General features: G+C 40.4%; 1 protein-coding gene across 1 annotated transcript; it reads left to right on the forward strand.

Annotated features, from left to right (window-relative positions):
• On the forward strand, positions 353-1,324 carry LOC102169661 (olfactory receptor 7A17-like). The gene has a single exon (XM_005701334.3). It carries the CDS (start codon positions 356-358, stop codon positions 1,322-1,324), a length of 969 nt encoding a protein of 322 aa, XP_005701391.2. The 5' UTR covers positions 353-355.

Raw genomic sequence — 17,888 nt, forward strand, 5'->3', positions numbered from 1 at the left:
ATGTGATGCAGCATGCATGCACATTTAAGCAAAAAATACGCATGTATCATATGCCGACAAACACACACAGAGCTGAACAAAGTAAACCAAAACACCTTTACTATATTCGAGGCATTCTGAATTTCTCACTAACAGTGTAGAGTACATAACTACTAGAGGGAAAACAATGTGGAACAGGCATTCCTATTCTCAGATGGCACCGGGATCCTTCGAAATGGAAATTCCATACAAAAATTATGGATATGGATTTTTGAGTGCAAAATGTAAATCGTAGAATTTCAACTGTGTCTGCAGTGCCAATCTCTGAGAAAATTAGCCATAGTATTTTGTCTTTTCTGCCTGTCAAATTCACCACATGGAACCAGGGAATGAAACACAAATTTCAGAATTTCTTCTTTTGGGATTATCAAAGAAAATAGAACTTCAGCCCCTCATATTTGGACTTTTCCTCTCCATGTACCTGATCACTGTGATTGGAAACCTGCTCATCATTCTGGCTGTCAGCTCAGACCCCCACCTCCACACCCCCATGTACTTCTTTCTCTCCAACCTCTCCTTTGTAGATGTCTGCTTCACTTCCACCACCATCCCAAAGATGCTGAAGAATATACAGGCAGAGAACAAAGTAATAACCTACGAAGGCTGCATCACCCAGATACACTTTTTCATGCTCTTTGCCACAGTGGAAATCTTCCTCCTGACCGTGATGGCCTATGACCGCTTCGTGGCCATCTGTCATCCTCTGCACTACACAATCATCATGAATCCCAGGGTCTGTGGACTGCTGGCTCTGATGTCCTGGATGATGAGTGTCCTGAATTCCTTGTTACAAAGCTTAATGGTGTTGTGGCTGTCCTTCTGTACAGACTTGGAAATCCCCCACTTTTTCTGTGAGATTACTCAAGTGGTCCAACTTGCCTGTTCTGACACCTTTCTTAATAACATTGTGCTGTATTTTGCAACTATGCTGCTAGGCAGTGTTTCCCTCACTGGTATCCTCTATTCTTACTCTAAGATAGCTTCCTCCATACGAAGAATCTCATCTGCTCAGGGGAAGTATAAAGCATTTTCTTCCTGTGCATCTCACCTCTCAGTTGTCTCCTTATTTTACTGTACAGCCTTAGGAGTGTATCTTAGCTCTGGTACTACCCACAGCTCGCAGTCAAGTGCTACAGCCTCGGTGATGTACACTGTGGTCACACCCATGCTGAACCCCTTCATCTACAGTCTGAGGAACAAAGACATAAGGAGGGCTCTGAGAAGAATCATTGGGATGGCAGTTCTATATGGGCCAATTGTCCTGGGGCTGAAGAAGTACCCATGACTATAGGACTCAAAGCCACAGAGGCAGAAATTGCTTTTCCTTAATCAGATTGCTAAAGTAGAACTTGCTACTCCTATTTATAACCTGGAGTTTTCATTTCTTTGAATTTAACTCCTCTACACAATTTGTCACTCACTTTATTAAGTTTCAGATCTGTCTGATACATAGACAGTTTTCCCTTTTTTCATATTTATGCATTCACAAAGTTTTTTCTCAATTTTGGACCAAGAACATTTGAAGATTTCAGTATCTTACCTGGGTCAAATTGGATTATGTAAAAATTGTTATTGTTTAGTCACTCAGTTGTATCTGACTCTGCAACCTCATGGTATGTAGCCTGCCAGCCTCCTCTGTCCATGGGATTTCCCAGGCAAGAATACTGAGAAATGGGTTGTCATTTCCTTTCCCAGGGCATCTTTCCAGACTAGGGACTGAACATGCATCTCTTGTGTTGACTGATGGATTATTTATCACTGATCCACTAGGGAAGTCCATTCCTTAAAAATTATTTCTTCTCAATGACACATATCATACCAAGTGATTTTACTTTTGTTTTCTGTATGAGTGTATTACTTACATGGGGAAAACAAAGTAGACTTGGCAACTAAAGCCATTTATGTTATTTCATTGTAGAGGAAAATATGAATCTACAGATTTTACCTCAATCCATTATTTTTCTATTGCCACTTTAACTTCTGTTCTTCACCATGTAGATTTGAACATTAACCCATTTAAGTCCCAGCCTACTGATAGTGATACTATTGGCTAGGCATGTCTGAGGCACTCACCTGGCTTGTATTACTTATTTCAAGAAAACACAGACATCTTCCTGACCAAGTCTATGCTGTTACTGGAGAGGTCCTTGTGGTATTTATTATGATTGAAAGATGCTTCTAGGCAATATCTATTGGGAAACTTAAAAAAAATCCACAAAGTTTGTAATCACCAATGCTGGAGGGTACATAGCATGCCATCATTTAGGTCTTAGGTAGAGAGAAAAAGAGAGCACCGACTGGGAGCTCTGCCTGTATTGGGTTTTGTGGGTAGGGTGGCTAGAAGTCTGCTAGTTCACTCATTATTGGTGAATTTAAAACATAAGGTGGAATAAGGGCATGATCAGAAAAAAAGCAGGTTCACTCATGTACTCAGTCATCTATTTACTCAGGCTTTCTAAAGGGGCAACTTCATTGGTGGGGGTGACTTGAATGCTTCTCTAGTAGCTGTGTCATACAGCTGACAATATGTAGTGACACCACCCTAATAGCAGAAATTGAAGAGAAGCAAAAGAGTCTCTTGATGAAGGTGAAAGAGGAGAGTGGAAAAGTTGACTTAAAACTCAACATCAAAAAAAACTAAGATCGAGGCATCTGGTTCCATCACTTCATGGCAAATAGATGGGGAAAAAATGGACACAGTGGCAGATTTTATTTTCTTGGGCTCCAAAATCACTTAGGATGTTGACTGCAGACATGAAATTAAAATATACTTACTCCTTGGAAGAAAAGCTATGATAAACCTAGGCAGCCCATTGAAAAGCAGAGACATCATTTTGCCAACAAAGTTCTGCACAGTCACAGCTGACATAGCTTTTTCCAGTAGTCACGTACAGATGTGTGTTGGACCATTAAAAAGGCTGAAAGTGTGAAAGTGAAAGTCACTCGGTCATGTCCAACTCTTTGCGACTTCAATGACTATACAGTCCATGGTATTCTCCAGGCCAGAATATTGGGGTAGCCCTTTCCTTCTCCAGGGGCTTTTCCCAACCAAGGGATCAAACCCAGGTCTCCCACATTGCAGGTGGATTCTTTACCAGCTGAGCCACAAGAGAAGCCACCAATGAATTGATGCTTTTTAGCTGTGGTATTGGATAAGACTCTCGGGGTCCCTTCAACTGCAAAGAGATCAAATCAATAAATCCTAAAGGAAATCAACCCTGAATATTCATTGGAAGGACTGATGCTGAAACTGAAGCTTCAATACTTTGGCCATCTGAGGCAAAGAACCAACTCATTGGAAAAGACCCTAATGCTTGGGAAGATTGAGGGCAGAAGGAGAAGGGGACAACAGAGGATGAGATGGTTGGATGGCATCACTGTAATGGACATAAATTTAAGCAAGCTTTTAGGGATAGAGAAGGACAGGGAAGCCTGGCATGCTGCAGACCATGGGGTTGCAAAGAGTCAGACACGATTTAGTGATTGAACAATAGCAGCAGTTGGCAATATGTTTATTCCACATGACTGCCTTTGAAATGAATGCCTCAGAAATCAAAAGTTGAATTTCTGGCTCTTAAATTGTAATCAAAATCTTAGTATCAGATATTAAAGCTACAAGCCTGCTACTGTGTTTTATAACTGCTCTTCTGTCTTATTCAATTATCCACCTTGGTGTCCAGAATTCTTACCATAGTCACTTGCAAAAATTGATTATCAAATACATATCTCTCATGGAAGTTTACATGGAAAGAAAAATTTGAAGTGATACTTTGGGAAATAAAGCCACTGGCCCAAACCCCAGGAATGAACTTGAAGACACAGGGTGCAGGGAGAAGCGAGGCTTTAATGACAGTCTTGCAAGATCAGGCGTCTGGTGGGCAGGCAAACCCAGAACTTTTAGAATGGGGTTTTTATCCCCCTCCTCATGCAAGGCACTCTCACAGTTCCTCATTGGCATGAGTAACTACAGGGTCAATAATCTTCCCAAGGAAGTCACCTGGATCTGTTTCTCTCCCTTTGTCTGGATTTTCCTGTGCAAGTATCCTGATGGCTATTACATCAGCAGGCTGTCACTCTAGGCTAGTTGTCCTTGAAAACAGACCACTTCAAGTTTTTATTTTTTACAGTATGATTTTAGTATCACAGATGGCCGTAAATATGAGGAAGCAAAATGTCAAGTCATACATTCTGTTACTGTGCACAATATTTTTCATGTTGTACATCTATTTATTAACGCATGGAAGGTATTTTATCATAAGTTGGGGATTATATTCATTGAGATGAATGGTTGGTTACTGCATTTTATGTTTTATTACATCATTGTTATCCTGTTTCTGCTTGGAAACTTCTAATCCTACTAACTATTAGGACTCTTTCTCTTGTTCTATGAAATCTCTCCCCTTTCCTGACTTTTGCTTAAAATAAGGAATGGTGAATGAATAATATCAGTTCATTCATTTCTCATCTCCTTCATGCTCAGGAATCTCTTCATTTTTAATGATCAGAGGATCATCCAAAAGAGAGTTTGATATCCTGCTCAGTCATATGATTCAGGGTCATCCGTTTTTCTACACAAACATGCATGTTCCTATGTGTATCCTAGTTACCTAGAAGGGAGCCTCAAGATAGTCACTTGTTCCTACAATTATCTGAAATAACACAATGACCATGTGTCTTTTCTTCAAATATCAGAATATATGTCAAAAATTAAAATCTCCAGATTATTATAATTGTACTCATTCTGTTCATGCTCATTATTGCATTGTTGGTTATTGATGCATAACAAATCATTCTGTGTCAATGGGATTAAATAATAATATCTAATATCTTTATCATTAGACAAATTTACAAGCTGTGGAGTCATACTAATTTCTCTGTGCTCCTCATAAGCATGTAGTCAGCTGTCACACTGTGTTTTTAAGACTCATTCAAGGAGTTGCTGCTGGACAAGGAAGCCTGGCTGCTGGACAGGGAAGCCCATGGGGCTGCAAAGAGTCGGACACAACTGAATGACTGAACTGAACTGATGATGTTAGTATGACTGTAGTGCTCGTCTGTCTTGAATCAATTTTTGCTCTCAGTTTATCATAGTTTTATCTTAAGAGTTAACTTCTATTTACATAAAAAATGAGCTTATCACATGAACTACTTAAATTTAATAATACAGTTTATATACCTAGAACATATATCCCAATTAGAACATGTATCTCACAGCCCTGTTAAGTGAGAACCTGTTGTCTATGCTTATAAAGTCAACCCTTAGACATGCACCATCAGATTTTTCCCATTTAACTAAATTATTGGAGCATATTATACAGAACAAACTTCATAAAGTATACAAATTAATGAATTAAAAGAGTTATACAAAAATAAGATAATATACTAAATATTTTCATTTGTGGATAATTTGACAGCGTCATAATTTTAAAGTTTTTATGTAATTATGAAAAATTTAAACTATTTGAGCCTCTGTTTCCTTATTTCTGAAGGTTACATGGAATAATAAACATAACTTAATAGGGATGCAATAAGAAATAAATGAAATGAATATGGAAATTCAACTTTTAGCCCAAAGAAAACACTCAAAAGTAAATGTTGCATCTGTTTCTCTGTGTGTGTGTTTGGCTGCATTTTTGTTTCAAATAAGCACAATCCTACACATATATGTACACACATACAGACATGATTAGGATCCATCTTTTATATGAAAGGGAAAATTGAGAGAAAATTGGAGAGAATAGAAATGAAAGGAATGAACATTTCAAGTAAAATGAAATAAAAGAATGTAGAAATATAGACATAAAATTTTAAAGTACAGTGAGTGATCTCAATTTCTATAATGGATCACATTTCCTGTCTTCATGTGAAAAGGCATCATAGTGAGGCATGTGTACAACAAAGTAAGGCAGTGAGGAATTCATTGTATCAGCTAATGGGATGGAAGACCTTCAAATAGACTGGAACTTTTCTTTTTACTTAATGTGGGTTTTCAACATAAAATACCCTAGTTAAGGTAAGCTAATGAATGAACTGCAGAGAAGGCGATGGCACCCCACTCCAGTACTCTTGCCTGGAAAATCCCATGGACGGAGGAGCCTGGTGGGCTGCCGTCCATGGGGTCGCACAGAGTCGGACACGACTGAAGCAACTTAGCAGCAGCAGCGATGATGAACTGAGAAGTTTAAACTCAATCCTTGCAAACAAACTTTATTCAATAAATGTTTATATTAGATTCCTATTGTTGTTGTAAAACACTCCCAAACTAGTTACTGAAAATAAACAAATATATGCTCTTACAGTTGTGGGTGTAAGGAACTTAAAATAAATGAGTCTCATTGGGGTTATATCAAATGTCTGGAGAGACGGTATAGTGTGGCAACATAGTAATATCCTATGTTCACCTCCATCCAGGGACACACCTAATCTACAGCTACCTATGGATCAACTTCCTCTGAAAAAGATATGAAAAATAGATGAACTTCTCCTCCACAATAAATAAGAATAGGACCACATCAAGATGGTAGAAGAAGAGAAGCAGTCTCTCTAACAACCCCACCCCTGGCATTGGTGACCCACAAATAAGCAGGATCTTGCACTTAATAGAGATGTTCCCTGAGGGACAATAGGTGTATGCCTTACATCAGACTAACCAGGCCAATGCTTGGGACATATCTGCACCAGAGAGACAAGTCTCCAGAATATGCGGCTTTGAAAATAAATGAGATTATGTGCAGGAGACCTAAAAGTCAGTGGAGAGGAGAAAATCTGCTCTCGCAGAATTCATGTGCAGATTCACTTACCCCAGGACCTAGCACCAAAGCAGGAGGTTGAAAAGTACCTAGAACATACATAAAGTAGATTCCTATTTAATTAAAGCATTTGATGGGGGTTGCAAGGACTTGAGATGTTTTCTGGGAACCAAGGCATGGCAGCCATCATTTGTGTGCTCTCAATCCATCTTGCTAGCACGATCACTGGCAGGTACCAAGATTGCATGCCCTCTACTTTGCTTGTGCCCACAGGAATTCCCCACTCCATGCTTTCCCTTTGCCTGGTGTAGCCAGTGGACCTTGAGAGAACTTGCACTTTTCCCATGTCACACTAAAACTGGAAAACTTGGACCACACACAGTCAATTTCATGCCCCTGGTTTGACCAGTAGTCTTGCCCCACCGTCATCCTCACTAATACTTATTTCTCATCTCCTTGATGATAGCCATTCTGATAGCTGTGAGATAGTATATCATTGTTTTAATTTGTGTTTACCTTATAACTATGGATATGGAACATCTTTTTCTATGTGTCTTGGCCAACAGCTTGTCTTCTTTGGGAAAAGTGTCTATTCATTTCTCTGTCCACTTTTTTGGGGGGGCAGGACTTGTCATGATAATTTGTTGAGTCCTCTGTATATTTTACTAGTATACTAACCCCTTATTGAGTGTACATTTGCAACTACCTCCTCCCGCTAAGTAGGCTGTCTTTTCATTTTGTTAAGTTTTCTTCACTGTAATAAATCTTTTGAGTTGATGTAAATTCATTTGTTTATTTTCATTTTTGTTTGTCTTACCTGAGAAAGCAGGTTCAAAGAACATACTGCTAAGACCAATGTCAAAGACTGTACTGCCTAAGTTTTCTTCTGGTAGTTTTGTGGTTTCAAGTCTTATAGTTAGTTGTTTAGTCTATTTTGAGTTTATTTGTGTACACAGTGTGAGAAAGTATTCCAGTTTGATTCTTTTGCAAATAGCTGTCCAATTTTCCCAACACTATTGAAGATATTGTCTTTTCACTATTGTATATTATTGCCTCTTTTGTCATAGATGAATTGATCACACAAATGTTTATTTATTTCTGGGCTCTCTATTCCATCCCATTGTCTCTATTCTGCCAATTTCTGAGCCAGTACCATACTGTTTTGCTTACTGTTGCTTTGTAATATTAGAGAGATGATACCTTTAGCTTTGTTCTCTCTCAAGATTGCTTTGTCCATTTTAGGTCTTTTGTTTTTCATATAACTTTTAGAATTATCAGGTCTAGTTCTGTACAAAAAAAAAAAAAGTGCCTTGGTATTTTGATAGGGATTATATTGAATCTGTAGATGCCTTTGGATAGTATGCTTATTTTAACAATGTAAATTATTTCATTCCAAGAACATTTTATACTTTCCACTTGTTTTTGTCATCCTTAGTTTTTTTCATAAACATTTTACAGTTTTCAAAGTTCAAGTGTTTTACCCCTTTGATTAGATTTATTCCTAGGTATTTTATACTTTGTTGTGACTATAAATGGTGTTTTTCTTCAATTTCTCTTTCTGATAGTTTGTTATTAGCATATAGAAACCCAATAGATTTCTGTGTATTAACTTTGTATCCTGCAAATTTAGTGAAATCATGTATTATACTTAATCATTTTTGGAGTTGTTGTAGCCAGGTGTTCCAGGAAACAAACTCACTTAGAAGGACAATGCAGATAGTGGACTGCAGTATTACAGCAGTGGGCCCAAGGCAGAGTTTCCTCTTAGCCAAGGACCTCAACCAGTTTTTCTGAAAACCTTATATACCCTAAATATTACGTGCTCAAACCTACCTCCCCAAATTCTCAGAAACTAATCTGAAAAAAGGAAAAGAAAGACACAATCAAAGTAAACCCATGGTTCGTATGCCTTAAGCCCAGGTAGTTAACAGTGAACAATTATCAATAGGCTTGTGGTCATACCCCTATAAGCTTAATAGAATTTATGATTCTATTCAGCTACACAGATAATTCAGTTCAGTTCAGTCGCTCAGTCGTGTCCGACTCTTTGCGACCCCATGAATCGCAGCACACCAGGCCTCCCTGTCCTAAATAAAATCCCAGAATTCACTCACTCTCATCAATTGAGTCAGTGATGCCATCCAGCCATCTCATCCTCGGTCGTCCCCTTCTCCTCTTGCCCCCAATCCCTCCCAGCATCAGAGTATTTTACAATGAGTCAACTCTTCGCATAAGGTGGCCAAAGTACCGGAGCTTCAGCTTTAGCATCATTCCTTCCAAAGAAATCCCAGGGCTGATCTCCTTCAGAATGGACTAGTTGGATCTCCTTGCAGTCCAAGGGACTCCCAAGAGTCTTCTCCAACACCACAGTTCAAAAGCATCAATTCTTTGGTGCTCAGCCTTCTTCACAGTCCAACTCTCACATCCATACTGACTACTGGAAAAACCATAGCCTTGACTAGACGGACCTTAGTCGGCAAAGTAATGTCTCTGCTTTTGAGTATGCTATCTAGGTTGGTCATAGCTTTTCTTCTAAGGAGTAAGCGTCTTTTAATTTCATGGCTGCAGTCACCATCTGCAGTGATTTTGGAGCCCAAAAAATAAAGTCTGATACTGTTTCCACTATTTCTCCATCTATTTCCCATGAAGTGATGGGACCGGATGCCATGATCTTCGTTTTCTGAATGTTGAGCTTTAAGCCAACTTTTTCACTCTCCTCTTTCACTTTCATCAAGAGGCTTTTTAGTTCCTCTTCACTTTCTGCCATAAAGGTGGTGTCATCTGCATATCTGAGCTTATTGATATTTCTCCTGGCAATCTTGATTCCAGCTTGTGTTTCTCCCAGTCCAGCGTTTCTCATGATGTACTCTGCATAGAAGTTAAATAAGCAGGGTGACAATATACGGCCTTGGCATACTCCTTTTCCTATTTGGAACCAGTCTGTTGTTCCATTTCCAGCTCCAAGTGTTGCTTCCTGGCCTGCATACAGATTTCCCAAGAGGCAGGTCAGGTGGTATGGTATTCCCATCTCTTTCAGAATTTTCCACAGTTTATTGTGATCCACACAGTAGAAGGCTTTGGCATAGTCAATAAAGCAGAAATAGATGTTTTTCTGGAACTCTTGCTTTTTCAATGATTCAGCGGATGTTGGCAATTTGATCTCTGGTTCCTCTGCCTTGTCTAAAACCAGCTTGAACATCTGGAAGTTCATGGTTCATGTATTGCTAAAGCCTGGCTTGGAGAATTTTGAGCATTACTCCACTAGCATGTGAAATGAGTGCAATTGTGTGGTAGTTTGAGCATTCTTTGGCATTGCCTTTCTTTGGGATTGGAATGAAAACTGAACTTTTCCAGCCCTGTGGTCACTGCTGAGTTTTCTAAATTTGCTGGCATATTGAGTGCAGCACTTTCACAGCATCATCTTTCAGGATTTGAAATAGCTCAACTGGAATTCCATCACCTCCACTAGCTTTGTTCATAGTGATGCTTTCTAAGGCCCACTTGACTTCACATTTCAGGACGTCTGGCTCTAGAGGAGTGATCACACCATCATTATTATCCAGGTCATGAAGATCTTTTTTGTACAGTTCTTCTGTGTATTCTTGCCATCTCTTCTTAATATCTTCTGCTTCTGTTAGGTCCAGACCATTTCTGTCCTTTATCGAGCCCATCTTTCCATGAAATATTCCCTTGGTCTCTAATTTTCTTGAAGAGGTCTCTAGTCTTTCCCATTCTGTTTTTTTCCTCTGTTTCTTTGCACTGATCACTGAAGAAGGCTTTCTTATCTCTTCTTGCTATTCTTTGGAACTTTGCATTCAGATGCTTATATCTTTCCTTTCCTCCTTTGTTTTTCGCCTCTCTTTTTGTCACAGCTATTTGTAAGGCCTCCCCAGACAGCCATTTTGCTTTTTTGCATTTCTTTTTCCATGGGGATGGTCTTGATCCCTGTCTCCTGTACAATGTCACAAACCTCATTCCATAGTTCATCAGGCACTCTATCTATCAGATCTAGGCCCTTAAATCTATTTCTCACTTCCTCTGTATAATCATAAGGGATTTGATTTAGGTCATACCTGAATGGTCTAGCGGTTTTCCCTACTTTCTTCAATTTGAGTCTGAATTTGGTAATAAGGAGTTCACGATCTGAGCCACAGTCAGCTCCCGGTCTTGTTTTTGTTGACTGTATAGAGCTTCTCCATCTTTGGCTGCAAAGAATATAATCAATCTGATTTCAGTGTTGACCATCTGGTGATGTCCATGTGTAGAGTCTTCTCTTATGTTGTTGAAAGAGGGTGCTTGCTGTGACCAGTGCATTTTCTTGGCAAAACTCTATTAGTCTTTGCCCTGCTTCATTCCTCATATCAAGGCCAAATTTACCTGTTACTCTTCTGGGAGCCACCACGGGAGATCCCACCCATGACAAGGTCATGTGGAAGAGAACTGTTAAGCAAGGCTTCAGAACTCAACGGGCTCCCTAGGCTTTCTCGAGCATCTACCCCCCAAACCAGAATCTGTCTGCTTTACTATTTCATGACTTTCACCAACTCCTCTGACATTAACAGGGGGCTATTCCTGACCACCTTTCTCTGGAAAAAATCAACTTACGGCTATAGCTAATAAGTCTTCTGGACATGAGAAAAATATTTCCAATCAAAACCCCTCTGTTAGCATTATAGCTTGCTTGGCAGATATATCCAGACTCTTACAGCTATGCATATGATTATTTACATCCTCCCAACTGTGAGAGGCACAGAAAGCCTAAAACATACAGCCTTTCAAAGAGTTAAAAGTTATTAGAGTAGTGTTAATGTAGGATTTCATTATTGGGCCAAAGCTTGTTGCTAAGTTCCCATATCTCTTATCCACTGTGCACCTGGGAATGCATTAGTTAACATAGTTGGAAAGTAAGAAAAACAAATGTAGCCTTGAAATTAACCACATCAGACTTTTGAGCTAATTGGTTCTTTCTTGTAACTCACTGCACCTTTACTCCGTGAGAAATGTAGCTTGTTTAATACTTTTTGAGGCTGACATAGATTAGAAATATAAGAAAAAACATTTCAGGGGAAAATAAGTTTTCTGGTTGAGAAGCCTCTATCAAAATAGGGTCATAAAATGGTCACAGGCCTCCAAGGCCAGAAGATATTGTACACAATATTGTTTATGGGAAAGGTTTGCAGAAAAAATCCTGGTTTCGATAAAGACAAAACCGATGTAATGTTTTGGCTAACTCTGTATGACTTTGCATCTTTCATTTCCCTCTATGTACAAGTAAAGGTATAAAAGACCCTTTTGAAAATAAAAACAATGGGCCTCGCTTAAAGAAGCTTGGTCATCCCGTGTTTTTCTTTTTTCTCTTTTTTTCTCTCTTACTTTCTTTTTTCAGGCTGATCTCTTGGAGCACAGAGGCTCCCTGCGTTCACTTATCTGCCTGGGTTTCTAAGACCTGAACAGGAAGACGTTCTGCATCTTCACTCCCTTGGGAGACCGGGAAGGCACCTGTGGCCTCCGTGAACAGGGCAAACTTCTTGTCTCGAAGTTTTATTGGCTTTCTATGTAAACCAAGGAATATCAGCCTCTGTCTCTCCTCTATTTTCTCATCTATAATATTCTTTCCTTATCTCTCTCTCTAAATCAATCCCCGACGCCATTTTTCCTTCAAGTTCCCCTGGATCCTATGGGGGCTGGACCCTGGCATTATTCCAGGTGTTTCTTGACTTCCTACTTTTGCACTCCAGTCCCCTATAATGAAAAGGATATCTTTTTTGGGTGTTAGTTCTAAAAGGTCTTGTAGGTCTTCATAGAACTGTTCAACTTCAGCTTCTTCAGCATTACTGGTTGGGGCATAGACTTGGATTCTGTGATATTGAATGGTTTGCCTTGGAAACAAACAGAGATCATTCTGTCATTTTTGAGATTGCAACCAAGTACTGCATTTCAGACTCTTTTGTTGACCATGATGACTATTCCATTTCTTCTAAGGGATTCCTGCCCGCAGTAGATATAATGGTCATCTGAGTTAAATTCACCCCTTCCAGTCCATTCTAGTTCACTGATTCCTAGAATGTTGATGTTCACTCTTGCAGTCTCCTGTTTGACCACTTCCAATCTGCCTTGATTCATGGACCTGACATTCCAGGTTCCTATGTAATATTGCTTTTATAGCATCGGACCTTGCTTCTATCACCAGTCACATCCACAGCTGGGTATTGTTTTTGCTTTGGCTCCATCCCTTCATTCTTTCTGGAGTTATTTCCCACTGATCTCCAGTAGCGTGTTGGGCACCTACTGACCTGGGGAGTTCCTCTTTCAGTATCCTATCATTTTGCCTTTTCATACTATTCATGGGGTTCTCAAGGCAAGAATACTGAAGTGGTTTTTCATTCCCTTCTCCAGTGGACCACACTGTGTCAGACCTCTCCACCATGACCCGCCCATCTTGGGTTGCCCTGCAGGAATGGCTTAGTTTCATTGAGTTAGACAAGGCTGTGGTCCTAGTGTGATTAGATTGACTAGTTTTCTGTGAGTATGGTTTCAGTGTGTCTGCCCTCTGATGCCCTCTTGCAACACCTATCATCTTACTTGGGTTTCTCTTACCTTGGGCATGGGGTATCTTTTCAGGGCTGCTCCAGCAAAGCAAAGCTGCTGCTCCTTACCTTGGGCAAAGGGTATCTCCTCACCACCACCCTTACTGAATTCAGTATGGGATAGCTCCTCTAGGCCCGCCTGTGCCCAGGCAGCCACCACTCCTTGGACGTGGGGTTGCTCCTCCCGGCTGCTGCCCCTAGCCTCAGGCATGGGGTTGCTCCTCCCAGCCACCACCCTTGGCCTCGGGCACAGGGTAGCTCCTCCCAGCCACCGTCCCTGACCTCGGATGCGGGGTCAATTCAGTTCAGTTGCTCAGTCATGCCCGACTCATTGTGACCTCATGAATTGCAGCACGCCAGGCCTCCCTGTCCATCACCAAATCCCAGAGTTCACTCAGGCTCACATCCATTGAGTCCGTGATGCCATCCAGCCATCTCATCCTCGGTCGTCCCCTTCTCCTCCTGCCCCCAATCCCTCCCAGCATCAAAGTCTTTTCCAATGAGTCAGCTCTTTGCATGAGGTGGCCAAAGTACTGGACTTTCAGCTTTAGCATCATTCTTTCCAAAGAAATCCGAGGGCTGATCTCCTTCAGAATAGATTGGTTGGATCTCCTTGCAATCCAAGGGACTCTCAAGAGTCTTCTCCAACATCACAGTTCAAAAGCATCAATTCTTTGGTGCTCAGCCTTCTTCACAGTCCAACTCTCACATCCATACATGACTACAGACGCACTGTTTATAGTGACCAAGATGTGGAGACAGCCTCGACACCCATCCCTGATGAATGGATAAAGAAGGCACGGACTATCACTCAGGCACGAAAAAGAAGCAGATGCCACTTTCAGCAGCATAGGTGAATCCATAATGAAGATTATCTATTGCCTTACGTGAAATAAATCAGAAAGCGGAAGACAAATATTTTATAATGTCACTTCCACATGGAATCTAAACCGTGACTCACATGCACTCACGCACAGAGAGACACAGACACACAGCCACAGGGCACAGGCTGAGGGTTGCCGAGGGGAGAAGGGGAGGAGGGAGGACTGGGACTGTGGGGTCAACAGACGCAAACCATTATACGTGGAGTGGGTAAACAGTGAAGTCCCACTACACCGAATATCCGATGACAAGCGATAGTGGAAGAGAATGTATGTGTGTATGACTGAGCCACTCTGCTACACAGCAGACATCAGCACAACATTGTAAATCAGCTGTTCGGTTCAGTCGCTCAGTCGTGTCCGACTTTTTGTGACCCCATGGACTGCAGCACGCCAAGCCTCCCTGCCCATCACCAACTCCTGGAGTTCACTCAAACTCATGTCCATTGAGTTGGTGATGCCCTCCACCCATCTCATCCTCTGTTGTCCCCTTCTCCTCCCGCCTTCAATCTTGCCCAGAATTAGGGTCTTCTCAAATGACTCAGTTCTTTGCATTGGGTAGCCAAAGTATTAAATTTCAGCTTCAACATCAGTCCTTCCAATGAATATTCAGGACTGGTTGGATCTCCTTGCAGTCCAAGGGACTCCCAAGAGTCTTCTCCAACACCACAGTTCAAAAGCATCAATTCTTTGGTGCTCAGCCTTCTTCACAGTCCAACTCTCACATCCGTACATGACTACAGGAAAAACCATAGCCTTGACTAGACGGACCTTAGTCGGCAAAGTAATGTCTCTGCTTTTGAATATGCTATCTAGGTTGGTCATAGCTTTTCTTCCAAGGAGTAAGCGTCTTTTAATTTCATGGCTGCAGTCACCATCTGCAGTGATTTTGGAGCCCAAAAAATAAAGTCTGATACTGTTTCCACTGTTTCCCCATCTATTTCCCATGAAGTGATGGAACCGGATGCCATGACCTTCGTTTTCTGAATGTTGAGCTTTAAGCCAACTTTTTCACTCTCCTCTTTCACTTTCCTCAAGAGGCTTTTTAGTTCCTCTTCACTTTCTGCCATAAGGGTGGTGTCATCTGCATATCTGAGGTTAGCTACACAGATAATTAGGGTATTCTTTTAGGCGATGGAGAGTCTAGATATGAGCCCTGGGGCTCTCATCAGGGGATGGGGGTGGGGAGTCTGGTTTTCCAGTTGGTATGTTGTTTCCATAGATACTGGGCATATAGCTCAAAGTCCACAGTCCAGCCCAAGATGGAGTCCTGCTTTCAAGATGGAGCCTGTTCTGTCTGTTTCCTCCTTCAGTGTCTTTAGGATTTTCTACGTGTAATATCATGTCAACTGCAAACAGTGATAGTTCTTCCTTTTCAGTTAGATTGTTTTTATTTCTCATTCTTACTGATCATTGTGGCTAGGACTTCTAATAGTATGTTGAATAAACGTGGCAAAAGTGAATATCTTTGCCTTGCTCCTAATCTTAGAAGAGTTAATGTTAGGATATAATGTTGGTTTTTGTTTTATCATATGTTGCCTTTATTATGTTGAGGTATTTTATACCCACTTCACTTAGACTTTTTTAAATGTTGAATTTTGTCAGAAGTTTTAATGCATCTTTTCAAATGAACCTAACGTTTTTTTCTTCAGTTTGTTAATTAGAAGTATTGCTTTGATTGTTCTATGACTATTTAACCATCCTGGCATTCCTGGGGTAAATCTCAATTGGCCATGGTGTATGATTCTTTTGATGTACTCTTGAATTTGGCTTGTGATATTTTGTTGAGGAATTTTGCATCTATATTCACCAGTGAATTTGGCCCTTAGCTTTATTTTTTGTGGTGTCCTTGTCTGGTTGAACAATGAAGTTATACCACCTCTTGGATGAACAAATATACTATTCATTTAAAATTACATGCGTTATGAATTTTTTTTTTCTTAGAAGACCTAAAATTACCTACACCTGGCTTGCACAGGTCCACAGCCTTGCTACTCAGAGTGGTCCACACACTAAGACCTGTAGTGTCAACATCACTCAGGAAATTCTTTTGATTTTCAGAATCTCTGGATTCTTACCTGAATCCAGGAAACGATGAGTCAGAATCTGAATTAAAACTAACCCATCTGGAATTCCTATGTACACTGGAAACGCTGAACTTGAGGGAATGCTGGTCTAGAATAGGTTTTCTTATTTTCTCATGTTGATAGTTGGGCCAGGATAATTATTTGTATTGGGTATTTAGGTATTTAACAGCATTCTTTCAGACATTGACAGATGTCCCCAAGGCCAAAGTGATCTCTAGCTGAGAACCATAGCCCTGCAGCTTGAAAACTGGAAGCATACTGACAGAATTCTAATTAAGGCCCTTTCCTTACTCTGTTTGAACCCTTAGGCAGATCGTTAAATTCCTCTAAACACATTTCTGCAACATGGAATGGAGCTCATAGTAAAACTACCTCATAGCATAAACTTTTCTAAAAGTTGATGATGCCTGAAAGATGCTAACCTCAGGTTATTAGTATTAAAGTATCTAAAGGTACTAAATGATAGCTTTAAACCTGTGATAAAGTATGAAATACTTAGTTTTGGGACAAGTGTTTCAAGAAGCCAGGGATTGTGGTGCCCAAATTGCATTTCAGTTCTCTTTGCTGAAGAGGGGATTTTTCTGAGGTCATCAAGACTGTGTACCCACCACAAAGCAATCTTTGAGGGATAAAAGAGACCTAATATTGAGAAGTTCCTTAGAATCAGACCTTGGAGAAAGTATTAATTCAAAGTTGGGATAAGGTGGTTGATGTTAGACCTCTGAAAAATAGGCAAGATCAAGAACAAGAAGTAATAAAGACTATATTCACTTGACTTCTAATCTGATCTCTTGGGATCAGAGAATCATTAGGAAAAACTGATTTTCTGTTGATTCCAGAGGCCCAAAGGGAAATCATATAATTAGATACTGGAATAAAAGGAAGGAAATCGGCCTAATGAGCAGGTATAGAGAGCTATTAATATCTCCCCTGCTGCAGTCCCTTAGTGTTGGCATCTCAGCACTGGACAGGACATGACAGGTGCTTTTGGAGTCATAAGGCTGGATCAGGGTTCAATGCTTTAGTACTCTCTGCTCCTTATCTGGTGACAGAGCTTCAGCCCTCATCATCAACAATTCAAGGAGCAATTCAGACTTCCACAAGAGAACTCCCTCTCAGAGACCCCATGCAGGTAAGTTTGAAAGCAGAGGAGGTACTCCAGGAAGGGTTCAGAGAAAATGAAACCTGAAATCTTTTACCTGAAGTCACCTGACAGCCTGATCAGCCTAGCCCACAGATGTGTTTGTATTTTTGGGTCACAAATAATGAATACTTGATTTCTTTACTATGTTAACAAGGATATGCCTATTTGACAATTAAGTGATGAGAATGAAGGTACAGTCTGATGACACTGTAAAATAAGTGAGATAAGTAACATGGTTCCAGTAAAATGAAAACATATGTCAGATTGTGCTTCAGAGGAGTAAGAAAGTATAGTATTACGTGTGGAGAACTATGAAGCAACTTAAGAGTGCTCTTCAAATCTCTAAGTTGGGATGTATTTGAGCATGCTTTGCATTCATTAAAAAGATCCAGCTCAAAGTA

This window comes from Capra hircus, chromosome 7, assembly GCF_001704415.2.
Source record: "Capra hircus breed San Clemente chromosome 7, ASM170441v1, whole genome shotgun sequence".
In the NCBI taxonomy this organism is placed as follows: domain Eukaryota; kingdom Metazoa; phylum Chordata; class Mammalia; order Artiodactyla; family Bovidae; genus Capra; species Capra hircus.

Coding starts and splice junctions, on each gene's coding strand:
- LOC102169661 (XM_005701334.3), top strand. CDS start 356: ATGGAACCAGGGAATGAAACACAAATTTCAGAATTTCTTCTTTTGGGA.